This window comes from Mustelus asterias, chromosome 14 (assembly GCF_964213995.1).
Source record: "Mustelus asterias chromosome 14, sMusAst1.hap1.1, whole genome shotgun sequence".
NCBI classification, from domain to species: Eukaryota; Metazoa; Chordata; class Chondrichthyes; order Carcharhiniformes; family Triakidae; genus Mustelus; species Mustelus asterias.
In genome coordinates this window covers 104,184,798-104,212,509 of record NC_135814.1, presented here as the reverse complement: position 1 = coordinate 104,212,509, position 27,712 = coordinate 104,184,798, and the positions used below count along the sequence as shown (strand labels likewise).

Genomic DNA, 27,712 nt, shown 5'->3' with positions numbered 1-27,712 from the left:
CTGTTACTATTGGGCGGCCTATAGAAAACACCCAGCAAAGTTACTGACCCCTTCCTGTTCCTAACCTCCACCCACAGAGACTCCGTAGTCAATCCCTCCACGGCGTCCACCTTCTCTATCCCTGATCAACAGTGCCACTCCCCCCCCCTCTCTTGCCTCCCTCCCTGTCCTTCCTGAAACATCTAAAACCCGGCACCTGAAGCACCCAGTCCTGTCCCTGAGACATCCAAGTCTCCGTAATGGCCACCACATTTCCTTCCCTAAAGAACATTGGTGAACCAGATGGGTTTTTCTGACAATCGACAATGGTTTCATGGTCATCAGTAGATTCTTCATTCCAGATATTTTTATTGAATTCAAATTCCGCCATCTACTTCGAACCCGGGTCCCCAGAACATTAGCTGAGTTTCTGGATTAATAGTCTGGTGATAATGCCACTTGGCCATCGCCTCTCTCTCTAACTTGCTGCATCATCATTCAGGCATGAATTATCTGTCATTCTGAAGACCAAGCCCCCTTGGGGGCGATATCAAATGAGGCTGCAGTGTGGTACAGGATCGGACCAAGCTTCTGGTGATGTCCCCTGAGTGGAAAGCATTGCTGCAGGGTTCTGGGCTGGAGCAGGAAGTGTGACTGGGCTACCTCTGCTGCTATTGGGTGGCAAGCGCAGCTTCGGGCTTGGGCAGTGTGCTCAGAGTTGGTGGTAGGGTTTCCGAGGTGGCCGGTACTGCCTAAACTTCAGACAACACAAGACTCACGAAGCCAGGTCTAATAAAGATAGGAAATACACAAGGTTTAATAAAGGTAGGAAATATACGGTAAATGGCCCTTAAGAGTGTTGATAGGCAGAGGGATCTGGGTGTACAGGTACACAGGTCACTGAAAGTGGCAACGCAGGTGGAGAAGGTAGTCAAGAAGGCATATGGCATGCTTGCCTTCATCGGCCGGGGCATTGAGTTTAAAAATTGGCAAGTCATGTTGCAGCTTTATGGAACCTTAGTTAGGCCGCACTTGGAATATAGTGTTCAATTCTGGTCGCCACACTACCAGAAGGATGTGGAGGCTTTGGAGAGGGTACAGAAAAGATTTACCAGGATGTTGCCTGGTATGGAGGGCATTAGCTATGAGGAGAGGTTGGAGAAACTTGGTTTGCTCTCACTGGAACGACAGAGGGTGAGGAGCGACCTGATAGAAGTCTATAAGATTATGAGGGGCATGGACAGAGTGGATAGACAGAAGCTTTTTCCAAGAGTGGAAGAGTCAATTACTAGGAGCATAGGTTTAAGGTGTGAGGGGCAAGGTTTAAAGGAGATGTACAAGGCAAGTCTTTTTACACAGAGGGTGGTGGGTGCCTGGAACTCACTGCCGGGGGAAGCAGATACAATAATGAGTTTTAAGAGGCGTCTGGACAAATACATGAATAGGATGGGAATGGAGGGATATGGTCCCTGGAAGAGTAGGGGGTTTTAGTTCAGTCGGGCAGCATGGTCGGTGCAGGCTTGGAGGGCCGAAGGGCCTGTTCCTGTGCTGTAATTTTCTTTGTTCTTTGTTCTTTGTTCAGTGTCTCAGTTTAAAGACGTAACTTTTATTTAGACCAGCAGCTGCTAGGAGAGACCATCACAGGGTCAGGGCAGAGCAGTTAGAACTGTCCAATGAAGATCTGACATATACAATTCAACACAGATCAATTATAGGCTTTTCTTATCAATTATTCCCGTCTTTCATTAACTTTAAATCAATCATTATCAATATACATAAATCAACAATAATACCTGTCATGTACCTTAGCCAATCGCATCTTAACCTCTGGTATAATGGCATTCTATTACTCCGTAGAATCCAGAAGCGAACTCCTGTTTTGGCTGACCCCACTTCCCCTGTTTGACTAGTAGCCTCAGCCCAAAGTTCAAATGAATGTTCCCCTGTAGGTCACTGCCAAACCAGATTAACACATGACTCCATGTCTGGCCATATATCCATCTTATCTGGACAGTGAATAAACCCTATTCATGAAATAAGATTAAGTGTTTTAAAAGTTCTCTCCATCTGAAACTGTACTGATAAATCTTGCATATTCTCGAGGTTTAAACATTCTCTTAGAATATGGCTTTGCCCTAATGCCCTTTACCATGATGCTTTGCAGCAAATTGCTCTTGGCTAAAGTGAACAATGTACCTTAAAAAACACAGTACATTCAAAATATCAGCATATGTGCTTTAAAATCATAATCACTTGTTTAAATCTCTTACTACATCTCATGTATGTAAACTGCTTTCTTGTTAGCTCATAAACCTGTTTAAAAGTCATTTAACTCAGTGCTGGTAGTTCTATCAATGCCTTAATGTCTAATGGTTTGAAAATCTTACTAAGCTATTAGGATTCTCCCTCTTACAGAGATAGATCCAGAACCTCCGTCAGTGCCACTCGAAGCTTTGTACAGACCATCCTACCCCCTCCTGGGATCGTTCTCCCTGGAAAGATGGAAGCTGAGGGGCGACCTAATAGGAGTTTATAAAATTATGAGGGGTATGGATAGGGTGAAAAATTGAAAGCTTTTTCCCAGGGCAGAAAGGACAATTACAAGGGGGCACAAGTTCAAGATAAGGGGGAAAGGTTCAGTGGAGATATGCGGGGGGGGGGGGGGTTTTAACACAGAGAGTGGTGGGGGCCTGGAATACGCTGCCAGGTGAGGTGGTTGAGGCAGTTACGTTAGCCACATTTAAGACTTATCTGTATAGACACATGAATAGGCGAGGAGTAGAGGAATACAGGCGGTTGATCTAGATAGGACAATGTGATTGGTGCAGGCTTGGAGGGCCAAAGGGCCTGTTTCTGTGCTGAACTGTTCTTTATTCTTTGTCCTTGTCTGGGGGCAGCTCGTGAGGTGCGTGAGACCATTGTGTTTGTGCTCGCTTCCTCTCCTTCCCCCGGATGGAAAGTGTCACAACATAGTTCCAGCAGAAGCTGCCTGGTCTCTGCCGAGCTGCTCCTTCCTCTTGTGCCCGCGAGGGATAGATGTGGGCAGGAGAGTGGGGCATTGCTGCAGTGATAGATCCTGTTCTCTCCCTTCTGTCACGGCCCCCATCCTTCCAGCAGGTACCCTCCCAGCCCTTCACTCTTATCCTTGCCCTCTACAGTCACTGGGTGGGGATTAACTGCAGAAAGTCTGCCGGATACACTCTCGCCGCCATCCTCTCTCTCCGGCAGTTACCCTCGTTGCAAGAAAGCGTACATTTTGCCACAGTCACTGGCAAGCTCAGATGTCCCAAAACACCTCTGTTTAATTGGCTGTAAAGTCTCTGTTGTAATGTCGGAAACATGGCAGCCGATTCACGCACAGCAACGTCCCGCAAACAGCACTCTGATAATTACCAATCTGTTTTTTGGTGATGTTGATTGAGGGATGAATGTTGGCCCGGACACCAAGGATAACTCCCCAGCTCCTCTCTGCAATGGAGCCACTGGATTTTTCTGCACGTGCCTGAGAAGGCAGAGGGGGCTTTGGTTTAACAGTGCTGCACTCTTGATCATGTGTACAAATCCTAGATTGGGATCTGAACTTCCTAACTCTGAGATCAGAGAGTTTCCCACTGAGCCCAAACTCAACCTTCAGCAGTTTTGTGGCCCCCATACCGCTTCCCCTGTAGCGCATGCACCCCACACACGCACGCATACCCCACACGCGCACTCCCACACACGTGCACACATCCTGCGCACACGCACGTGCACCCCCGCGTGCACCAGCATGAGAGGAGGATATTTAAATTGGTCCCAAACAGTCTGGTCTGTGCTGCGTGGAATATTCTCCTAAACCATCACGCAAACCAGCCTCCCATCCATTGACTCTGTCTACACTTCCCGCTGCCTTGGAAAAGCAGCCAGCATAATCAAGGACCCCACGCACCCCGGACATTCTCTCTCCCACCTTCTTCCATCGGGAAAAAGATACAAAAGTCTGAGGTCACATACCAACCGACTCAAGAACAGCTGCTTCCCTGCTGCTGTCAGACTTTTGAATGGACCTACCTCGCATTAAGTTGATCTTTCTCTACACCCTAGCTATGACTGAAACACTACATTCTGCACTCTCTCATTTCCTTCTCTATGAATGGTATGCTTTGTTTGTACAGCGCACAAGAAACAATACTTTTCACTGTATACTAATACAGGTGACGATAATAAATCAAACCAAACCTGCTATTGTCTGCATCAGACCAGGGATTAGTTTAGTCTGAGCTCCCTCACGCTCCATGTTGGAAAAGGCTGGAAGTTGCTCTCTAACCTGGCATTATCTTCCTGTAGGATCCGGAATCTAGGCTCGGAAGTTCACCTGATTGAGGATCTGATGGATCCTTCGGTACAACACGGAGAGCAAGGCATCATGTTCACAACACTGAAGGTTAGTGCCGTATCGCAGGGAATGGGGAGAGGGGGGAAGAGTGTCCCGGGTGGGGGACGGAGGGGGAGAGGGGGGGGAAGAGTGTCCCGGGTGGGGAACGGAGGGGGAGAGGGGGGGGAAAAGAGTGTCCCGGGTGGGGAACGGAGGGGGAGAGGGGGGGGAAGAGTGTCCCGGGTGGGGGACGGAGGGGGAGAGGGGGGAAGAGTGTCCTGGGGGAAGAGGGGGGGGGAAAGAGTGTCCCGGGGGGGAAAGAGTGTCCCGGGTGGGGAACGGAGGGGGAGAGAGGGGAAGAGTGTCCTGGGGGGAGAGGGGGGGGGAGAAGAGTGTCCCGGGGGGAGAGGGGGGGGAAAGAGTGTCCCGGGTGGGGAACGGAGGGGGATGGGGGGGGGGGGGGGGGAGAGTGTCCCGGGTGGGGAACGGAGGGGGAGAGGAGGGGGAAAGAGTGTCCCGGACGGGGGGAGAGGGGGGGGAAAGAGTGTCCCGGACGGGGGGAGAGGGGGGGGAAAGAGTGTCCCGGACGGGGGGAGAGGGGGGGAAAAGAGTGTCCCGGACGGGGGGAGAGGGGGGGCAAAGAGTGTCCCAGAGGGGGGGCAAAGAGTGTCCCGGACGGGGGGAGAGGGGGGGGCAAAGAGTGTCCCGGACGGGGGGAGAGGGGGGGCAAAGAGTGTCCCGGACGGGGGGAGAGGGGGGGCAAAGAGTGTCCCGGACGGGGGAGAGGGGGGGCAAAGAGTGTCCCGGACGGGGGGAGAGGGGGGGCAAAGAGTGTCCCGGACGGGGGGAGAGGGGGGCAAAGAGTGTCCCGGACGGGGGGAGAGGGGGGGCAAAGAGTGTCCCGGACGGGGGGAGAGGGGGGGCAAAGAGTGTCCCGGACGGGGGGAGAGGGGGGGGAAAGAGTGTCCCGGACGGGGGGAGGGGGGGGGAAAAGATGTCAGTCAGGGCAAGCAAGGTTGTCACAGAGCGGGGGGAGTGAGGGTGTCGCCGGGAGAGGGAGGGAGCGAGTGAGGGTGTCAGCTGGTGAAAGGGGGGGGGAAAGATGGTGCCTGTTGCCAGGAGGGAGCCTGTCCCCTGGGGCTAACACACTGGAATAGAACTTACCCATTCAGCGCTAGCAAGTGACCTGAGGGAACTTGCTGTGAATGGGGGGGATTTGGAAATGGAGCTGGGAGGTTTGCAGTTATTCAGAGAATGTTTGTAACTAACAGTTGAATGTTATTGTTTTGATCTACAGGCCTGTTATTATCAAATTCAACATGAGAAGCTCACATAGGACAATGCAACTCCCCCTCTGTCCCCACTTCTGCTCCCCTCTCGCACTCAAATGGACCCAATGCCACATTTGGATCAGTGGCCTCTGGGTGCAGACTGTGCAAATTCACACACACAGACACACAATAAATCTTCACCCTTGCATGCACACACTCTCCCTCCCTCCCTCCCTCTCTCTCTGTCTCGCGCTCACTCTCTCTCTCTCTCTTCCCCCCCCATCCCTTTCTCTCTCACTCTCCCCTCCCTCCTCTCTCTCTCTCTCTCTCCTCCCTCCTCTCTCTCTCTCTCTCTCTCTCCTCCCTCCTCTCTCTCTCTCTCTCCTCCCTCCTCTCTCTCTCTCTCTCTCTCCTCCCTCCTCTCTCTCTCTCTCTCTCCTCCCTCCTCTCTCCCCTCCCTCCTCTTTCTCTCTCTCTCTCCTCCCTCCTCTTTTTCTCTCTCTCTCTCTCTCTCTCCCCCCCCCTCTCTCTCTCCTCCCTCCCTCCTCTCTCTCTCTCTCCCCTCCGTCCTCTCTCTCTCTCCCCTCTCTCTCTTTCTCTCTCTCTCTCCCCTCCCTCCTCTCTCTCTCTCTCTCTCCCCTCGCTCGCCCACTCACTCCTCACTTGCTCTCCCTCACACTCATCCACTTGCATGCTGACTCGCTCCCGCACTCTCTCATTCTCTTGCACGGGGACACGCTCCCAACCTGACAACATTTGATCCGCAGAGTTTTAAAACTGAAGAATTGTGGTTGACTTTTCGACTTGTTTTACTTGGAATTTATTTAATGTGGCACTTCATTGGATAATAAAGGAAGGTTGTTACTCTAGAATACGTCCTATCCAATCCACCTGAACTGAGGAATGAAGTGGTTGATAGCACTGTGTTTATGTTCTGATTGGGGAAATGAGCCCAGATCCCTGTTCCGGAGCCAAGGGGACAGTCCGCGTGCTGTTAGGGACGAACATTTCTCAGCCCCCTGCGGTGTAGGGGAGGGGTTTGGTGAGAAGGGGAGATTAATATTTCCCAACACACCTGTCCATGTAGGACCTCGGACAGCAAATGTATCAGCAAATCACGATGAAAGCAGAATGAGAGCACAGGTGGGATACCATGCACAGTCTGGGGCCCCCCAGCATTGGGAAAATGTTGAGGCATCAATGATCTAGCTTCTTGGTAAAACCTGCACCTTCGATAGATTGTCCTCAATGCTTCAAATGTTGAGGGTATGGGATGCCATAGGTATCGGTTTAACTGGGAGCGATTTATACAGAGAGAAGCGGCGACCCTTTCGCACAGGGTTGTGGAACTGTGGGATTCACTCACTGAAACATTTCCAGAACAGATTGTGTGGTTTAATTTAAATTATTGATTGGCTGAGGTAAGACTCTCTTCCTGTCATGTTCCCCCACCTCTCCCCTTCCCTGCTCCGAGTATAAACGGGGAAGGATGGGGGGGGGTGACAAGAGAGGAAATTTAGAAACCAGAAAATATGCTAAAACCTGTCCACAATTTGCTTCGACCCCTCTCTTTCGCCCTGTGTGTTACCCCATGAACACATCTGTCCTGTTTGAGGTTTGTTGCTAAGGGGCCTTTGGGTTAGGTCCAGATGTCAGTTGCCTTTTAAGGCAATAAGACATAGGAGCAGAATGAGGCCACTCGGCCCATCGAGTCTGCTCTGTCATTCAATCATGGCTGATATTTTTCTCATCCCCATTCTCCTGCCTTTTCCTCACAACCCCAGATCTCCTTATTAATCAAGAACCTATCCATCTCTTAAAGACACTCAATGAGAGATTTTCTCTTAAAGTTGACTGTAACAGGGCTCCTTATTTATTCAGTTTCCTGATTATCTTTCACAGAATCCTCAAACATCTGTCTTCCTGAGATCAACTGCACGAATCCCCTTCATAATTCCCAAAGCAGTTTTCTCTCTAAGTTGCCACTCTCTGCTTCACCCTCCGTGCTGTCCTGAAAGGCAACCATCCCCTTCCTGTGATTTGCTATCTGAACTGCGGCAGATGGGACTGAGCCATGCCAAGTGCTACCAACTATGCTTTGGACATGTACCAAAGGGCAGCATGGTGGCACGGTGGTTAGCACTGCTGCCTCACAGCATCAGGGACCCGGGTTTGATTCCCAGCTTGGGTCACTGTGTGGAGTTTGCATGTTTTCCCCGTGTCTGCGTGGGTTTTCTCTGGATGCTCTGGTTTCCTCCCACAGTCTGAAAGACGTGCTGGTTAGGGTGCATTGGCCATGCTAAATTCTCCCTCAGTGTACCCGAACAGGCACCGGAGTGTGGCAACTAGGGGATTTTCACAGTAACGTCATTGCAGTGTTAGTGTAAGCCTACTTGTGGCTAATAAATATACTTTATTTTTACTTTACAAGTCTGAAATTATGTGCTGTTCTCTCCCCGGGGTGCAGAGTTGTCAGAGCTCTCTTGGGGTTTCGGGGGGTTGGTGGGGTGCTGTTGTCTCTCAGGGTGGCAGCTCCCTTCAATATGCTCGTCGCTGTGAATCTCCTCTGCACTGAAAGATCGCCATTGTCGTCAGTCACGTGATTATCTGTCCAATAGGGAACAGGGTGCCCAGTGTGTGTAAATGTGGAGAGGCGGGTCACAGTTAATCCCCTTCCCCAATCGGGAACAGGCTGCCACCTGTGTGTGCGCGCAAAGCAAGGTGTGGGAAGGCTAAATACCCATCTGAGGAAATAGGTTGTCCGATATCTCCTAAAGGCAGACTGGTCCCCCTCCATAGAGAACAGCTTCTGTTCACTCCTAATCCACACGAGTGGTTAGCACTGCTGCCTCACAGTGCCAGGGACCTGGGTTCAATTCCTCCCTTGGGTCACTGTCTGTGTCTGCGTGGGATTCCTCCAGGTGCTCCAGTTTCCTCCCACAATCCAAAGATGTACGGGTTAGGGGGATTGGCCATACTAAATTGCCCCATTAGTGTCAGGGGGAGTAGCTAGGGTAAATGCATGGGGTTATGGGGATAGGGCCTGGGTGGGATTGTGGTCGGTGCAGACTCAATGGGCCGAATGGCTTCTTTCTGCACTTTAGGGATTCTGTGATTGGAAATGCGAAGTGATTCTCTCTCCCCTTTTCCCTTTGTGTCCTGCCACTTATACTGGTGAGAGATGTAAAGTCGTGGAATCTCCCATTTTCTTTTTAAGAAAAGACCGAAGGGGGGATTGTGGACGGCTTACAACCAGTTCAACCTCTTTGCCTGTTCAAACTCCCTGCCCAGATTGCCCTGCCTGCCCTCTGTTTCAGTCTTTCTCTGTGCGAGGTGTGTGGGAGACACTTCAATTCCTGAATCCTGTAAGTTTTCTTCCTCTGTACTTTCGAGTACCAAAAATTTAAAAGCAAATTCTCCAATCTTCAATCCCCCTTGGGAAGAGTGGGCCATAGAACTGACACCTCAGTGTTGTAACTGTTTCGCAGAGGGTGGCATAGCTCCCTCAAGTCAGAAGGTTGTAGGTTCGAGTCTCCCTCGAGAGCCCTTGATCCAAGTTGGCACTTAAGTACAGTTCAGAGGGACGGCTGCACTCCCGGAGGTGCCGTCTGTTAGGTGAGACGGCACGAGAAGGTAGCCCCAATGAGTGGGGCAAATAACTGAAAAAGCAAACCTGTTTGATTTGATCAGGAAAAGCCAGACTATATGAAGCACATACAGAATCTCTGGGTCACAGGAATCCAGCTTTTAATACTGATGCAGTGAGAAAGCTTTACAGAGTCGGTCCTGTAAGATATTGTCAAATTGTATTGCAGTGTCCTATTTATTAATAAATGGTTTAATATTTTGTAGTCTTGTGAAGATTGTTGAAGAAATGAAATATAAATCTAATACATGTACAGAGATCCACTTTAAAATTGACTGTATTTTGAGGCGTTTCACAGTACATTGGATTATTGTGACGCAAACTGGCTGTAATAAAGTGTAACTCACACCTTCTCAGACATCTTGCTGCTTTGTACCTGCAAATACTTATGTCTCTTTAATTTGTGTGACAATCGACTTGTGACAAAGATTGCTTTGTGTTTTTCTGTCATTTGATAATTATAATCATTTTAGCCTTTACATTTTAGTGTTCTATTATTTTTTTTAAAAGAACATTAACAAAAAAGAACCATTTGTGGGTGGCACAGTGGTTAGCACTGCTGCCTCCCAGCTCCAGGAACCGGGGTTCAATTCCGTCTTGGGTGGGATTGTGGTCTGTGTGGAGTTTGTACTTTCTCCCCGTGTCTGTGTGGGTTTCCTCCGGGTGCTCTGGTTTCCTTGGACACTCAAGTTGTGTAGGTTAGGTGGATTGGCCATGCTAAATTGCCCCTTAGTGTCCAAAAATGTGCAGGTTAGGTGGATTGGCCATGGTAAATGTGTGGGGTACAGGGATAGCATGGGGGAGAAAGCCTGGGCAAGATGCTCTGTCAGAGAGTTGGTGCAGACTCGATGGGCCAAATGGCCTCCTTCTGCAATGTAGGGATTCTATGAATAGCAACCACATCTGCAGCTGGAGAAACGTCAGTTCCAAGTTGGTGAGTTGGATGTTGGAGCTTCAGATACTATAATGTATCAGGAAGGGAAAAGTTAGCTGTGTACTCTGTTCCAGGAGGTAAGGTAGTTCAGATTTGGTCTATGAAGTTATTCTTTAATCCAGTAACTCCGATATGGCTTTAGCCCTTCCCCCAGCAGACATTCCCTCAGCCACACGCCCCCCACATTCCGTCTAAAATATCTGGATCCTGTGATTCTCACGGTCACTGACAATGATGTCCCCTTCCCAGAATGCCACACCCTCCAGACCTTTGACCTGTCCGTCCCTGGTTCCCCAGCTCCCGAATGCCTGCAGGAACGTTCCATCCGGCCGGAAGAGTTGGACTCGGTTGTTGCCACTGTCTCCCACCAGGATGTTCCCCTGGTGGTCTAGGGCCACGCCGCGGGGGTACTTGAACTGTCCAAGGGCTGTGCCCTCGCTGCCAAACTTGCCGAGGAATCCCCCGGACATGTCGAAGATCTGAACACGGTGATTGCCGCTGTCGCTGACCACCACCCGGTCGGCTGGACCGAGGGCCACGTAGTGGGGCTGCTCCAACTGTCCGTCGCCCGCCCCGCGGCGGCCAAACGTACGCACAAATCGGCCGTCCAGCGTGAAGAGCTGCAACCGGTGGTTGTCCTTGTCACAGACGTAGACCAGGCCCCGGCGATCGACAGCAACGCCCCACGGGTAACTCAACTGTCCATCACCGGAACCCTCGCGGCCAAAGGCGCGGAGAAAGCGGCCGGATCCGTGGAAGAGTTGCAGCCGGTGATTATAACGGTCAGCGGTCACAATCCAGCCCTGGTTACTGACAGCCACGCCCGCCAGGCAATCAAACTCCCCCTCGGCACTACCGTACGACCCAAAGCTTCGCAGGAAACGGCCTCTCCGGTCAAATACCTGTTTGAGAAAATAACAGGAGGCTTAACAGGGCTTCCCTCGGGTTAGGGTGGCAGAGAGGCAGGGCGGGAATTACAAACAACAAGCTCAAACTTTATTACAAAGCTTGATTCTCTATTGTGATGTTAGTGGCCCTTTAAGAAAGTTTTTTTTTAAAACAATATTTCTTAGCTACAGTTTCAGTGATCTCACTGTTGCCGACTTGACTGGAATTGTCCTATTATTGCTACTTAAGTGGAGTTATAAGACCATAAAACGTAGGAGCAGAATTAGGCCACTCGGCCCATCGAGTCTGCTCCACCATTCAATCATGGCTGATATTTTTCTCATCCCCATTCTCCTGCCTTTTCCCCATAACCCCTGATCCCCTTATTAATCAAGAACCTATATATCCCGGTCTTAAAGACACTCAATGACCTGGCCTCCACAGTCTTCTGCCGCAAAGAATTCCACAGATTCGCCACTCTCTGGCTGAAGAAATTCCTCCTCATCTCTGTTTTAAAGGATCGTCCCTTTAGTCTGAGGTTGTGTCCTCTGGTTCTAATTTTTCTTACTAGTGGAAACATCCTTTCCACGTCCACATTTGTGTTTACTCTGGGGTTAGTTTTACGATCCTGCATTGTTAGGAGAAAAGATCATGTGTACATGGACAGTTTTTTTTCTTTCCAGTGAGTTTAAGGTTTCAGTTTTGAGAGTTCTGAGGCTGCAGTTTAGTTTTGAGTTTTAGCAGGGGCATCAAGAAAGAAAAAAGCTGAACTCTCTCTCTCTCTCTCGCTCCCTGTTTTATTTGGAAATTCTGCTGGTTATCTCAAGGCAATGTTTTGCCTTCTGGAAGGAAAGTGTAGGCTTTGAAAAGACTCAAATCCAGTCAAGTGAGATTTTAATCTATGCTGCGTTAAGCCTGTGAAAAGGGTTTTGGCTCTGAAAGGGTTTGGTTTGTCGGAACAGCTTTAATATTCAATTATGGGTTAATACATTATTGTGGTTGCTTTCTTTCTGTTTTCTTGTTTGTAATTGTTAAAAGTTCTTGCTAATTTTCTTTCTTATACATGTTAACTATATTCTTAAATAAAATTTGTTTGATAAAAGCTCCCTAGTGGGTCATTTGAATCAAACCTGAAGTGAAATTTATCATGCTTATCCTAGCCAAATTCAACCTGCAAAACATATGGTTTGTGCGGGCTCCATAACTCACTTTGGGGAGTTTCTAATCTGAACCATAACAGTATTAAAGATCACACACTGAAATCAAACTCTCGTGTGTGGGCTGAATTCCCTCAGATTACATCGAGCTTTTTAGGAGCAAACTGCAGAAGATGGTGAGAGAGAAGGAAATCACCGCTTCTGAAAGGAGATTCAGCTGAGAAAAGATGGGAAGAGGCATAATAGAAACATAGAAAAACTACAGCACAAAACAGGCCCTTCGGACCCACAAGTTGTGCCGAACATATCTCTACCTTCTAGCCTACCGATAACCTTCCATCCTATTAAGTCCCATGTACTCATCCAGGAGTCTCTTAAAAGACGCTATTGAGTTTGCCTCCACCACCACTGACGACAGCCGATTCCACTCGCCCACCACCCTCTGTGTGAAAAACTTTCCCCTAACATTTCCCCTGTACCTACCCCCCAGCACCTTAAACCTGTGTCCTCTCGTAGCAGACATTTCCACCCTGGGAAAAAGCCTCTGAGAGTCCACCCGATCTATGCCTCTCAACATCTTATATACCTCTATTAGGTCTCCTCTCATCCTACGTCTCTCCAAGGAGAAAAGACCGAGCTCCCTCAGCCTATTCTCATAAGGCATGCCACTCAATCCAAGCACCATCCTTGTAAATCTCTGCACCCTTTCAATCTTTTCCACATCCTTCCTGTAATGAGGCGATCAGAACTGAGCACAGTACTCCAAGTGGGGTCTGACGAGGGTCTTATATCCCCGGTGCATCATTATCCCCGGACTCCTAAACTCAATCCCTCGATTGATAAAGGCCAGCACACCATACGCCTTCTTAACTACCTCCTCCACCTGCGGGGCCGATTTCAGAGTCCTATGGACCCGGACCCCAAGGTCCTTCTGATCCTCTACAGTACTAAGAGTCTTTCCCTTTATATTGTACTCCTTCATCCCATTTGACCTACCAAAATGGACCACGACGCATTTATCTGGGTTGAAGTCCATCTGCCACTTCTCCGCCCAGTCTTGCATCCTATCAATGTCCCTCTGTAACTTCTGGCTTCCCTCCAGACTATCCACAACCCCACCAACCTTCGTGTCGTCGGCAAACTTACCAACCCATCCCACCACTTCCTCATCCAGGTCATTTATGAAAATGACAAACAGCAAGGGTCCCAGAACAGATCCTTGGGGCACACCACTGGTGACCGACCTCCATTTAGAAAAAGATCCATCTATACCCACTCTCTGCCTCCTTTGGGCAAGCCAGTTCTGGATCCACAGGGCAGCAGCCCCTTGGATCCCATGCCCTCTCACTTTTTCTAGAAGCCTTGCATGGGGGACCTTATCGAACGCCTTGCTAAAATCCATATAAACCACATCTACTGTTTTCCCTTCGTCAATGTGTTTAGTCACATTTTCGAAGAACTCCACCAGGCTCATAAGGCACGATCTGCCTTTGACAAAGCCATGCTGAGTATTCTTGAGCATACTAAACCTCTCTAAATGCTCATAAATCTTGTCCCTGTGCGTACCACTGATAATCATGATGTGGAGATGCCGGCGTTGGACTGGGGTAAAGGTGTGGCTTTTGCTACCAAATAAACCTGTTGGACTTTAACCTGGTGTTAAACTTCTTACTGTGTTTACCACTGATAATGCCAGTGTATACTGAATACACAGTGTGTACCATTCATACTGTATTCATTGTGTGTACCATTGAAATTCTACCATTGATATTGTATACACTGTGTGTACCATTGATATTAGAGTCATAGAGGTTTACAGCCTAGAAACTGACTTCGGCCCAATCTGTCCATGCCACCCAGTTTTTACCACTAAGCTAGTCCCAATTGCCCACATTTGGCCCATATCCCTCTATACCCATCTTACCCATGTAACTGTCTAAATGCTTTTTAAAAGACAAAATTGTACCCACCTCTACTACTTCCTCTGTTTGGATACTGTGTGCACCATTGATACTGTGTACACTATGTGTACCACTGATATTGAATACACTGTGTGTACCATTGATATTGAATACACTGTGTGTACCATTGATATTGAATACACTGTGCGTACCATTGATATTGTATACACTGTGTACCATTCATACCGTAAACACTGTGTGTACCATTGAGACTGTATACACTGCGTGTACCACCAATTCTCAGCTCACTCTGAATTCCATATACCAGATTATGTGGCCATTATGTGTACCGTATGTCTCCATTTTACATGTACATAAGACGATAAGATATAGAATCAGGAATTGGCCACACGGCCTCTCAGGTGAGTGCCACTATTCTGTAAGAATTGGTTCACATTATTTCCCCTCACCCACCCGCTCCTTTTACCTGTCTGCCTGACAGTCTGACCGAGTCAGCGGCTCCGTACCTGAACTCTGTGGTTACTGCTGTCTGCCACCACCAGCTCACCTCCCCGGGTCACAGCCACCCCCCGGGGCCAGGTGAAATGTCCCAGGTCACTGCCCTTCGACCCAATCTTGCATTTCATGTGGCCCTTCCCTTGGTAGTGGAGCAGGAGGCTGTGGTCAGTCAGCCTGAAGGCCGGCAGGTGGCTGCCAATGCCCTGAGGTTCAATTGCCAGAGTCGGGGTGTCTGTGGGGCCGAGAGTGGTAGGCCTTTGGCCTAACTGTGTCCTTGAGGTTAAAATGCTAGTGGGTGCCTTGAGGAGGAGGCCGGAAGAGTTGGTAAGAGGCAGTGGCGGAAACATTTCCACACTATTTGGCATTGAGGTGACGCTTGGGTATGACCTCTGAATTTCCTGACCCCTAGGCAAAGGGGAAGAGATGATTGGCGTTGGTATGGAGTCTTTCATAACCCAGGTTACAGTTCCGAAGTTGATGCCGTTAGGGTAGATAGCCGTGCTGGGTACAAACGTCAGCAGTTGTGGCCACTCCAGTTGGGGCTTCTCCAACTGCCTCACCTGGTCGATCAGCTCTCTGGACTGTTGGTGGAGCTGCCAGAGTTCGGTGGTCGAGAGGTTGCCGCTTCTGGCCAGGCTGCTATCGACGCAGTCGCAGTGGCTGGTCACCGTGGCCAAGCCAAGCTCGAGATCCTCCTGCTTGCTCTGGAGGGCCCTACCCGAGCTCCGTACCATGCTGTCCACCTCCAGAATTAATGCCCGCTCCCGCTCCTTTAGCTCGGTGATGTGCCGTTCGGCGCTGCGGCGAATCTTGGTGCGCACAGCCTCTCCGTTCTCCTGGAGTGACGCGGACCTCCGCTCTAGGGACCCGAGGGCATCAGAGAGTTTAGGGATGGACCTTCTCAACTGGGACACCAGGCTCCTGAGGTCCCACTGCACCCGCTTCATGTGGGCACGGTGGCAGGAGCAGCAAAGCTGATCCTGGCAGTGGTGGCAGGTGGTAAGCTCCTTTCCTAGGCTGCAGGAACCACAGGTTAGGGTCCTGATGTTGGCTTGACTGCTGACCTGCCCCATGGAGATGTCCAGGAATCCCAGGATGGTCCTGTTGCTCGGGAACCCGGTGACCCCTTCCCTGGGGATGGCGTGGACCCTCCGACACTGGGGGCATTTCACCTGGCGGCCGTCTGGGTCCACCAGGCCACTCAAACAGGGCTCTTGGCAGAAAGTGTGCTGGCAGGGCAAGAACCGGGGTCTGGTGTAACGCTCCAGGCAAACTGAACAGGTCAACAGCTGCTCGACTAGGTGAGGATTCATTTCCCGCTCCTTGTATCCTGCAGAGGACAGAAGCAGAATTACAGCAACTTGCCCCCAGCTGATTTGTAACTCCCATCACACACACACACACAATGCCCAATTGAACTGAAAGGTTGGAACACCCAGGAAGGAATTCCGAAGGAGCGAATCTCTTCCAGTGGGGGATGTATTTGATCTCAGCATCTTCAGGCTGGCAGGCCAGGGGTCCTACAGCTGATTGGTACCCAAGAACCCAAACCATTCGGGGGCAAACATCAGCTGACGGCAGGATTGTGTCCACTGTTTTGAACATTTTTAACTGTTCCCCATCTTTTATTTCTTTATTGTCTTTCTTTTCTTCTTCCCCCCAACTCTTTCCCCCTATTTTATCCCCCTTTTTCTCAATTTTACCTCTCTCCCACCCATCTTCCCCCTCCCCCCACATCTTCATCTGTCACAGTTCACCCTCTGATTTCAGCTTCTCTGCCGTTTGGCCATTCACACCTTCTATTCTCTCTATGGGCTGCCATTAGCAGCCTTTCCCCTGGTTTCTGTGGCTATGATTCATCTTTCATTCCCTCCCCCTGCAGTATAAATACCTCCCACTTTCTGTGCCTTTTAGCTTTGACAAAGGGTCATCTGGACTCGAAACATCAGCTCTTTTCTCTCCTTTCAGATGCTGCCAGACCTGCTGAGATTTTCCAGCACTTTCTCTTTTGTGTCACCTGTGATGCTTTCCTGGTTGAATATCTCAGTGAGAGCATTGTCAGGAGAGACAGGGACCTGAACCCCAAGCAGTGCCTTCAAAAGGGCAGCAAAGTATTGCTGGGAAAAAACATCACACAAAACCTATTTTTCAACATCTATTTTCTGTTTCCCAAGATTTCCAATTGGGGCTCCATCAAACACTCCCAGGACAGGTACAGCATGAGGTTAGATACAGAGTAAAGCTCCCTCTACACTGTCCCCATCAAACACTCCCAGGACAGGTACAGCACGGGGTTAGATACAGAGTAAAGCTCCCTCTACACTGTCCCCATCAAACACTCCCAGGACAGGTACAGCACGGGGTTAGATACAGAGTAAAGCTCCCTCTACACTGTCCCCATCAAACACTCCCAGGACAGGTACAGCACGGGGTTAGATACAGAGTAAAGCTCCCTCTACACTCTCCCCATCAAACACTCCCAGGACAGGTACAGCATGAGGTTAGATACAGAGTAAAGCTCCGTCTACACTGTCCCCATCAAACACACCCAGGACAGGTACAGCACGGGGTTAGATACAGAGTAAAGCTCCCTCTACACTATCCCCCATCAAACACTCCCAGGACAGGTACAGCATGGGGTTAGATATAGAGTAAAGCTCCGTCTACACTGTCCCCCGTCAAACATTCCCAGAACAGGTACAGCACGTTCTTTGTATCTTAAAGACTTGATTAGCTGTAAGTATTCGCATTCCAACCATTATTCATGTAAATTGAGTCTGTGTCTTTATATGCCCTATTTGTGAACAGAATTCCCACTCACCTGAAGAAGGGGCTTGGAGCTCCGAAAGCTTGTGTGGCTTTTGCTACCAAATAAACCTGTTGGACTTTAACCTGGTGTTGTTAAACATCTTACTGTGTTTATCTCATAGAAGACAGAGGGTGGTGGTGAATGGAAAATTTTCAGACTGGAGACCAGTTACCAGCAGTGTACCACAGGGATCAGTGCTGGGTCCTCTGCTATTTGTGATTTTTATCAATGACTTGGAGAGGGTCAGTAAATTTGCTGATGACACCAAGATTGGTGGAGTAGTGGATGAGGTGGAGTAGTGGATGAGGTGGAGGGTTGTTGTAGGCTGCAAAGAGACGTTGATAGGATGCAGAGCTGGGCCGAAAAATGGCAGATGGAGTTTAACCCTGATAAGTGCGAGGTGATTCATTTTGGTAGGACAAATTTGAATGCGGATTACAGGGTCAACAGCAGGGTTCTGAGGAATGTGGAGGAACAGAGAGATCTTGGGGTTCGTATCCACAGATCTCTGAAGGTTGCCACTCAAGTGGATAGAGCCGTGAAGAAGGCCTATAGTGTGTTAGCGTTTATTAACAGGGGGTTTGAGTTTAAGAGCCGTGGGGTTATGCTGCAACTGTACAGGATCTTGGTGAGATCACATTTGGAATATTGTGTGCAGTTCTGGTCACCTCACTATAAGAAGGACGTGGAAGCATTGGAGAGAGTGCAGAGGAGATTTACCAGGATGCTGCCTGGTTTGGAGGGTCTTATGAGGAAAGGTTGAGGGAGCTAGGGCTTTTCTCTTTAGAGCGGAGGAGGATGAGAGGCAACTTAATAGAGGTTTATAAGATGATGAAGGGGATGGATAGAGTGGACATTCAGAGACTATTTCCTCGGGTGGATGTAGCTGTTACTAGGGGGCATAACTATAAGGTTCATGGTGGGAGATATAAGAGGGATGTCCGAGGTAGGTTCTTTACTCAGAGGGTGGTTGGGGTGTGGAATGGACTGCCTGCTGTGATAGTGGAGTCGGACACTTTAGGAACTTTCAAGCGAATATTGGATAGGCACATGGAGCACACCAGAATGATAGGGAGTGGGATAGCTTGATCTTGGTTTCGGACAAAGCTCGGCACAACATCGAGGGCCAAAGGGCCTGTATTGTGCTGTACTGTTCTATGTTCTATTATTAAACTAGAAAGAGTGCAGAAGAGATTTACTAGGATGCCACCGGGGCTTGATGGTTTGAGTTAAAAGGAAAGGCTGGATAGACTGGGACTTTTTTCTCTGGAGCGTAGAAGGCTGAGGGGTGATCTTATAGAGGTCTATAAAATAATGAGGGGCAGAGATCAGCTAGATAGTCAACATCTTTTCCCAAAGGTAGGGGAGTCTAAAACTAGAGGGCATAGGTTTAAGGTGAGAGGGGAGAGATACAAAAGTGTCCAGAGGGGCAATTTTTTCACACAGAAGGTAGTCAGTGTCTGGAATAAGCTGCCAGAGGTAGTAGTAGAGGCGGGTACAATTTTGTCTTTTAAAAAGTATTTAGACAGTTACATGGGTAAGATGGGTATAGAGAGATATGGGCCAAATGCGGGCAATTGGGACTAGCTTACGGGTTTAAAAAAAAGTGCGGCATGGACAAGTTGGGCCGAAGGGCCTGTTTCCATGTTGTAAACCTCTATGACTCTATTCCTCAGTCCTAAATCTGCTCCCCCTTATTTTGAGGCTATACTCCCTAGTTCTAGTTTCACCCGCCAGTGGAAACAACCTCCCTGCTTCTATCTTATCTATTCCCTTCATAATTTTATATGTTTCTATGAGATCCCTCTTCATTCTTCTAAATACCAATGAGTATAACCCCAGTCTACTCAGTCTCTCCTCATGAGCCAAACCTCTCAACTCCAGGATCAACCAAGTGAATTTCGTCTGCACCCCCTCCAGTGCCTGTACATGGGGCTAAAGGTAGACAAGTCTCCTGGCCCCGATGGAATGCACCCCAGGGCACTAAAAGACAGGGCAGGGGAAATAGCGAATGCACTAGTGGTAATTTACCAAAATTCGCTGGACTCTGGGGTGGTTTCCGCAGATTGGAAAACAGCAAATGTGACGCCACTGTTTAAAGAAGGAGGTGGACAAAAGGCGGGTAACTATAGGCCGGTTAGCTTAACTTCTGTAGCAGGGAAAATGCTTGAATCTATCATCAAGGAAGAAATAGCGAGACATCTGGATATAAAGTGTCCCATTGGAAAGACGCAGCATGTGTTCATGAAGGGCAGGTCGTGTTTGACTAATTTGGTGGAATTCTTTGAGAACATTACATGTGCAGTGGACAATGGGGAACCCGTGGATGTGGTGTATCTGGATTTCCAGAAGGCATTCGACAAGATGCCGCACCGAAGGCTGCTGCATAAGATAAAGGTGCACAGTGTTATGGGTAATGTATTAGCATGGGTAGGGGTTTGGTTAACTCACAGAAAACAAAGAGTGGGGGTAAGTGGGTATTCTTCTAGTTGGCGATCAGTGACTAGTGGTGTGCCTCAGGGATCAGTGTTGGGACCGCAATTGTTTACGATTTACATAGATGATTTGGAGTTGGGGACCAAGTGTAATGTGTCAAAATTCGCAGATGACCCTAAGATGAGTGGCAGAGCAAAGTGTGCAGAGGATGCTGAAAGTCTGCAAAGGGATATCGTCTAAGTGAGTGGGTGAGGGTCTGGCGGATGGAGTACAATGTTGATAAATGTGAGGTCATCCATTTTGGTAGGAATAACAGCAAAAATGGACTATTATTTAAATGGTAAAAAATTGCAGCATGCTGCTGTGCAGAGGGACCTGGGTGTCCTTGTGCATGAATCACAAAATGTTGGTTTGCAGGTGCAGCAGGTAATTAAGAAGGCAAATGGAATTTTATTGCTAGAGGGATGGAGTTTAAAAACAGCGAGGTTACGTTGCAGCTGTATAAGGTGCTGGTGAGGCCACACCTGGAGTACTGTGTACAGTTTTGGTCCCCTTACTTGAGAAAGGATATACTGGCACTGGAGGGGGTGCAGGGGAGATTCACTAGGTTGATTCTGGAGTTGAGAGGGTTGGCTTATGAGGAGAGATTGAGTAGACTATACTCATTGGAATTCAGAAGAATGAGAGGGGATCTTATAGAAACATTTAAGATTATGAAGGGAATAGATAAGATAGAAGCAGGGAAGTTGTTTCCACTGGCGGGTGAAACTAGAACTAGGGGGCATGGCCTCAAAATAAGGGGGATCAAATTTAGGACTGAGTTGAGGAGGAACTTCTTCACCCAAAGGGTTGTGAATCTGTGGAATTCCCTGCTCAGTGAAGCAGTTGAGGCTACCTCATTGAATGTTTTTAAGGCAAGGACAGATAAATGTTTGAACAGTAAAGGAATTAAAGGTTATGGTGAGCGGGTGGGTAAGTGGAGCTGAGTCCACAAAAAGATCAGCCATGATCTTATTGAATGGCGGAGCAGGCTCGAGGGGCCAGATGGCCTACTCCTGCTCCTAGTTCTTATGTTCTTATCCTTTCTCAAGTAAGAAGACCAAAACTCCTTACGTGACTTTGTGTCAAATTTCAGCCCTGTGAAGCATCTTGGGATAGTCTATGATCTTAAAGGCGCTAGAAAATGAAATTTGTTGTTGCTCTTGTCCAGCTGGAATTTAAATAATAGTCACCAACACCTTTACCAGGCTGGCAGAGGGCAAATTCCTGGCATTGTCACCAGCCCCATCTGGGGGTAGTGGTGCTGCGATTGTGTTCAAAGACCCAGTGACCCTGAGACTTGGACTGAACTCAGCAAACCTGAGTTCAAATCCTGCAATCAGACTCACATTCAGAGTTTGAAATGTCAGGATACAGTACGAAGCTGGTCTCAGTAAGAGTGACTGTGCAGTGGTCAGATTGTATTAAAAAACCCATCTGGTTCACTCATGTCCCTTTAGGAAAGGAAATCTGCCGTCCTTACCCAGTCTGGCCTGCGTGTGACTCCAGTCCCACACTAAGGTGACTGATTCCTAAACGACCTCTGAGACGGCCGTGCCAGCGACGCAGCTTTATCAAATCCATGGCCAAGTAGCGGCACGGTGGCACAGTGGTTAGCGCTGCTGCCTCACAGTGCCAGGGACCCGGGTTCGATTCCCGGCTTGGGTCACTGTCTGTGTAGAGTTTGCACGTTCTCCCCATGTCTGCATGGGTTTCCTCCGGGTGCTCCAGTTTCCTCCCACAGTCGGAAAGACGTGCTGGTTAGGTGCATTGGCCGTGCTAAATTCTCCCTCAGTGTACCCAAACAGGTGCCGGAGTGTGGCGACTAGGGGATTTTCACAGTAACTTCATTGCAGTGTTAATGTAAGTCTACTTGTGACACTGATAAATTAAAAAGACATGGCGGCACAGTGGTTAGCGCTGCTGCCTCACAGCGCCAGGAATCCGAGTTCTATTTCCGGCTTGGGTCACTGTCTGTGTGGAGTTTGCACATTCTCCCTGTGTCTGCGTGGGTTTCCTCCGGGTGCACCGGTTTCCTCCCACAGTCCAAAGATGTACGAGTTAGATTGATTGGCCGTGTTAAATTGCCCCTTAATGTCAGGGGGATTAGCAGGGTAAATACGTGGCAATTTAGCACGGCTAATGCACCCTAACCAGCACGTCTTTCAGACTGTGGGAGGAAACCGGAGCACCCGGAGGAAAACCACGCAGACACGGGGAGAACGTACAGACTCCGCACAGACAGTGACCCAAGCCGGGAATAGAACTCGGGTCCCTGGAGCTGTGAGGCAGCAGCGCTAACCACTGCGCCACCATGTTTTTTTTTTACGGGGATAGGGCCTGGGTGGGATTGTTGTTGGTGCAGGCTCGATGGGCTGCACTGCACTGTAGGGATTCTATGATTCTATTCCATGATTAAGGGATAAAAATGATTAAGGCCGTTAAACATGCCGACCTTAGCAGGGAGCGTTTGAAAAGCTATAGTATGCAAGGCTATGGACCACGTGCTGGAAAATGGGATTAGAATAGATAGGTGCTTGATGGACGGCACAGGCACGATGGGCCGAAGGGCCTCTTTCTGTGTTGTAAAACTCTACAGGTTGACATGTGAGAACGAATTTAAGGAAGCCGGGCTGACGAGGGGTAAAAATCCATTGGAACAACTTCAGAATGCTTCACAGGGACGTTGGTCCCTTTAAGAGCAGAGCGAGGAGGTGTAACACAGCCGGGTGCTGAGAAAAATGCCAACCCATCACACCAGGCTCGAAATAAAAAGTGTGAAATCTAGCAGAACTCTGCTAATCCCTCCCACACACACACACACACACACACGAGTACAAAACCAATTCACAGATAAATTATGTATTCACCAACCAAAGGAAATATCCTTCCTTCAAATAGAAATGTAAATGCCACTCGCCGCTGCCCTCGGGCTGGTTATGCTGTTGCCCCTGTAGCCTGTCGGGGGAGCGAGCTTTCTCCAACCCTCCCTGTTGTACCTCGACCTGCTCCCGGTATCCAAGTATTCGCTGGTGAGCCTATTCCGTAAGAGGAGAAGCTTTACACCTGATCCGACCGACAGACACCAGATCTGCTTCCTCCACGGATCACCTCCCACGGAGGAGGAGGAGGGAGCGGAGACAAACAGAGGGGGAGGGAGAGGCTGCATACAGAGAGGGAGAAACACAGAGAGGATGTCGAAAAGAGTCATGCACTCACACAGAACAGCAGACAGAGACACACAGAGAGAAACACAGAGAGAGAGAGACAGGGGAGAAACAGAGAAATACCGGATTGTTGTGACACAGAGGAGGCCGTTCGGACCATCCGGTCTTGTGCTGGCTTTCCAAATGAATAATGCACCTTGTGCCATTCTCCCACCTTCTCTCCGTAACCCTGCACCTTCTTCCTTTTCAGGCAACAGTGTCATTTCCTTTCGCAATTCGCTTGATTAAATCTGTCTCACAGCGCCAGGGACCCGGATTCGATTCCTAGCTTGGGTCACTGTCCTTGTGGAGTTTGCACGTTCTCCCCGTGTCTGCGTGGGTTTCCTCCGGGTGCTCCGGTTTCCTCCCACAGTCCGAAAGACGTGCTGGTTAGGTGCATTGGCCATGCTAAATTCTCCCTCAGTGTACCCGAACAGGCGCCAGAGTGTGGCGACGAGGGGATTTTCACAGTAACTTCATTGCAGTGTTAATGTAAGCCTACTTGTGACACTAATAAATAAACTAAACATTAAACTTTAAAAACTGTTATAAAACTGCCTCCACTGCACCCTCAGACAGAACATTCCAGACCTTCACGATTGCTTCTTTTGCTAATTACTTTAAATCTGTGCCCTTTTGTTCTCGATCTTTTCACGAGTGGGACGCAGTGGTGTAGTGATATTGTCACTGGACTATTAATCCAGAGACCCAGGGTAAATGCTCTGGGGACCCGGGTCCGAATCCCACCACAGCAGATGGTTGAATTCAATAACAAAAATCTGGAATTAAAAGTCTACTGATGATTACAAGGATGTTGCCTGGATTGAGTGGCATGCCTTATGAGGATAGGGTGAGGGAGCTCGGTCTTTTCTCCTTGGAGAGACGTAGGATGAGTGGAGACCTAATAGAGGTATATAAGATGTTGAGAGGCATAGATCGGGTGGACTCTCAGAGGCTTTTTCCCAGGGTGGAAATGGCTGCTACGAGTGGACACAGGTTTAAGGTGCTGGGGGGTAGGTTTTTCACACAGAGGGTGGTGGGTGAGTGGAATTGGCTGCCGTCAGTGGTGGTGGAGGCAAACTCAATAGGGTCTTTTAAGAGACTCCTGGATGAGTACATGGGACTCAATAGGATGGAGGGTTATAGGTAGGCCTAAAAGGTAGGGATATGTTCGGCACAACTTGTGGGGCCGAAGGGCCTGTTCTGTGCTGTAGTTTTCTATGTTTCTATTACGAGTCGATTGTTGGAAAAACCCATCTGGTTCACGAATGTTCTTTAGGGAAGGAAATCTGCCATCCTTACGGTCTGGCCTATATGTCTGCCAGACCCATGGCAATGTGGTTGACTCTTGAATGTCCTTGTGGATGGGCAATAAGTGCTGCCCCAGTCAGCAATGCCCACGTTCCATGAATAAATTTTTAAAAAGTTTCTCCCTTTCTATTCTGTCCACACCCATCGTGATTCTGTCCACCTCCATCGAATCTCCTTGTAGCTTAGCTTCTTGAAGGAAAATAGTCTGAACTTTGACCATCTATCATCACAACTGGAGTTCCTCATCCCAGGAACTGTTCTCATGAATTTTTCCTGCTCTCTCCACAATGCCTTCACATCCATCTTAAAGTGCAGCATCCAGAACTGAATACAATGCCCCAGATGAGGCCAAACTAATATCTAATACAAGTTCAAAATCCCTCTTTGCTCTTGTACTCTGTGCGCCTATTAATAAAACCAAGGATGCTGTTTGCTTTATTAACTGCGCTTGTAACTTTCAGGGGCGGCACGGTGGCACAGTGGTTAGCGCTGCTGCCTCACAGCGCCAGGGACCCGGGTTCGATTCCAGCCTCGGGTCATTGTGCAGATTTTGCACATTCTCCCCATGTCTGCGTGGGTTTCCTCCGGGTTTTCCAGTTTCCTCCACAGTCCGAAAGACGTGCTGGTTAGGGTGCATTGGCCGTGCTAAATTCTCCCTCTGTGTACCCGAACAGGTGCCGGAGTGTGGCGACTAGGGCATTTTCACAGTAACTTCATTGCAGTGTTAATATAAGTCTACTTGTGACACTAATAAATAAAGTTTAAAGTTTAAAGTTAAACTTTAAACTTGTCCTGTCACCTTCAATGCTCCCCATGCCGACACTATAGTTAAGAAAGCCCACCGATGCTTCTCCTTTCTCAGAAGACTAAGGAAATTTGGCATGTCCACTACGACTCTCACCTACTTTTACAGTTGCACCATAAAAAGCATCCTTTCCAGATGTATCACAGCTTGGTATGGCTCCCGATCTGTCGAAGACCCCAAGAAACTACAAAGGGTCGCGAATGAAGCTCAATCCATCACGCAAACCAGCCTCCCATCCATTGGCAATGTCTACACTTCCCGCTGCCTCGGAAAAGCAGCCAGCATAATTAAGGACCCCACCCACCCCCCGACATTCTCTCTTCCACCTTCTTCTGTCGGGAAAAAGAGACAAAAGTCTGAGGTCACGTACCAACCGACTCAAGAACAGCTTCTTCCCTGCTGCTGTCAGACTTTTGAATGGACCGACCTCGCATTAAGTTAATCTTTCTCTGCACCCTAGCTATGACTGTAACACTACATTCTGCACTCTCTCCTTTCCTTCTCTATGAACGGTATGCTTTGTCTGTATAGTGCGCAAGAAACAATACTTTTCACTGTATGTTAATACATGTGACAATAATAAATCAAATCAAATCAAAATCAAAACATCTGCATCCAGGTCCCTTTGCTCCTGCCCCCTATTTTATATTGTCTCACTATGTTCTTTCTACCAAATAAATCACTTCACATTTCTCCACATTAAACTTCATCTGCCACCTCTCTGCCCATTCCACCAACTTCTCTCTGTCCTTTTAATGTTCCACACCGTCCTCCTCACAGTTTACAATACTTCCAAGTTTTGTGTTATTTGCACACAGCAATCTAGACAGAGGGACTCACAGACAGAGAAAGACAGAGACACAGATAGAAATTCAGGGAGCGAGAGAGGGCCACACAGTCTAAGAAATGGAGCAGGGTTCGTACAGCAGGTGAAGTGAGAGAGGTTGTGACAGAAAGGGGTACCAGAGAAAAAGCTCGGAGGGAGAGGAGTTCCCTGGGAGGGATTCCAGAGAGGGGTAAATCAAGATGACCGGTACTGCCTTAACATTAGACAATACAAAACTCAAGAGGCAGATATCTCTGTACAGAGACGTAACATTTATTTAAAAGACAAACAAGCAGCTGAAAGGAGATCACCAAAAGGATTAAGTCGCTCTGAGATAGAGCGACAGAACCTCCCCAATGAATCTGACATATACAATCAAAAACAGATCGATTATAGTTTTTCTTACCAATCATTCCTGCTTTATATTAGTTTAAAATCAATTACATTTAATATATGTACAGCAATAATAATCCCTGACATTCACCTCAGCCAATTGCATTCTACCATCCAGCATAATGATATCTCATTCATCCATAAATCCGGATGCTAACTCCTATCTTGACTAAATCGCTTCCTTGTTGCCTGGTTACCCTAGACGCTTCCCAGGCCTTTGGCTCTGAACTATTCGCCTTTACCATCATGCCTTGCTTTCGGCTGAAATGATTCACACAATACTTAAAATGCATTAAAATATCAGTATATATGTTTTAAAGTCATAATTACTTGTGTAACTCTCTTTCTGCTTTAACATATGCGTAAACTATTTTCTCATTAGCTTATTAACATGTTTCAAAAATCATTTAACTCTTATCTGGTAGTCCTGTTAGTGCCCTAATGTATTCTGTTTAAAAATCTTATTAATTGGTTAGAAATGTCCCACATCAGATGGCAAAGTAGAAACTGTGAAACAGCGAGCTACCCGATGTCCCAGGGCCAACTCTATTGGTTGTTGTCAGGGGTATGTTATGACAAGCTCTAGAACTGACTGGAGAAAACATTCTTTCTAAGTTGAAAGTTTATCAGTGTCACAAGTAGGCTTACATTAACACTGAATGAAGTTACTGTGAAAATCCCCTAGCCGCCACACTCTGGTGCCTGTTCGGGTACACTGAGGGAGAATTTAGCACGGCCAATGTACCCTAACCAGCACGTCTTTCAGACTGTGGGAGGAAACCGGAGCACCCGGAGGAAACCCACGCAGACATGAGGAGAACTTACAGACTCCACACAGACAGTGACCCAAGCTGGGAATCGAATCCGGGTCCCTGTCACTGTGGGGCAGCATTGATTGTCATATGAGGAGCGGTTGAGGACTCTGGGTCTGCACTCGATGGAGTTTAGAAGGATGAGGGGGGATCTAATTGAAACTTACAGAATACTGAGAGGCCTGGATAGAGTGGACGCGGAGAGGATGTTTCCACTATGGGGGAGACTAGAACTCGAGGGCACAACCTCAGACTAAAGGGACGCTTCTTTAAAACAGAGATGAGGAGGAATTTCTTCAGCCAGAGAGTGGTGAATCTGTGGAACTCTTTGCTACAGAAGGTTGTGGAGGCCAGGTCATTGAGTGCCTTTAAGACAGAGATAGATAGGTTCTTGATTAATAAGGGGATCAGGGGTTATGGGGAAAAGGC

General features: G+C 48.5%; 2 protein-coding genes across 6 annotated transcripts in view; one reads left to right on the top strand and one right to left on the bottom strand.

Moving 5' to 3' along the window:
- Positions 1 to 9,726, top strand: part of als2b (alsin Rho guanine nucleotide exchange factor ALS2 b) — a 123,316-nt gene extending 113,590 nt beyond the window's left edge. For all 5 annotated transcript variants that reach the window (XM_078229082.1, XM_078229080.1, XM_078229081.1 and 2 more), the window contains 2 exons: positions 4,303 to 4,399; positions 5,628 to 9,726. In XM_078229082.1, the coding sequence (XP_078085208.1) occupies positions 4,303 to 4,399; positions 5,628 to 5,666 (136 nt within the window). In that variant the 3' untranslated portion in view covers positions 5,667 to 9,726. The remainder of the gene's footprint in view (positions 1 to 4,302; positions 4,400 to 5,627) is intronic.
- A 34-nt stretch (positions 9,727 to 9,760) lies between these two features.
- On the bottom strand, positions 9,761 to 23,302 carry LOC144503936 (tripartite motif-containing protein 3-like). Its single transcript, XM_078229083.1, has 3 exons — positions 23,221 to 23,302; positions 14,655 to 15,976; positions 9,761 to 11,083 (listed from the first exon to the last, which is right to left on the bottom strand). The coding sequence occupies exons 1-3, from the start codon at positions 23,255 to 23,257 to the stop codon at positions 10,373 to 10,375; spliced, it is 2,070 nt and encodes a 689-aa protein (XP_078085209.1). The 5' UTR covers positions 23,258 to 23,302; the 3' UTR covers positions 9,761 to 10,372.
- Positions 23,303 to 27,712: the final 4,410 nt, after the last annotated feature.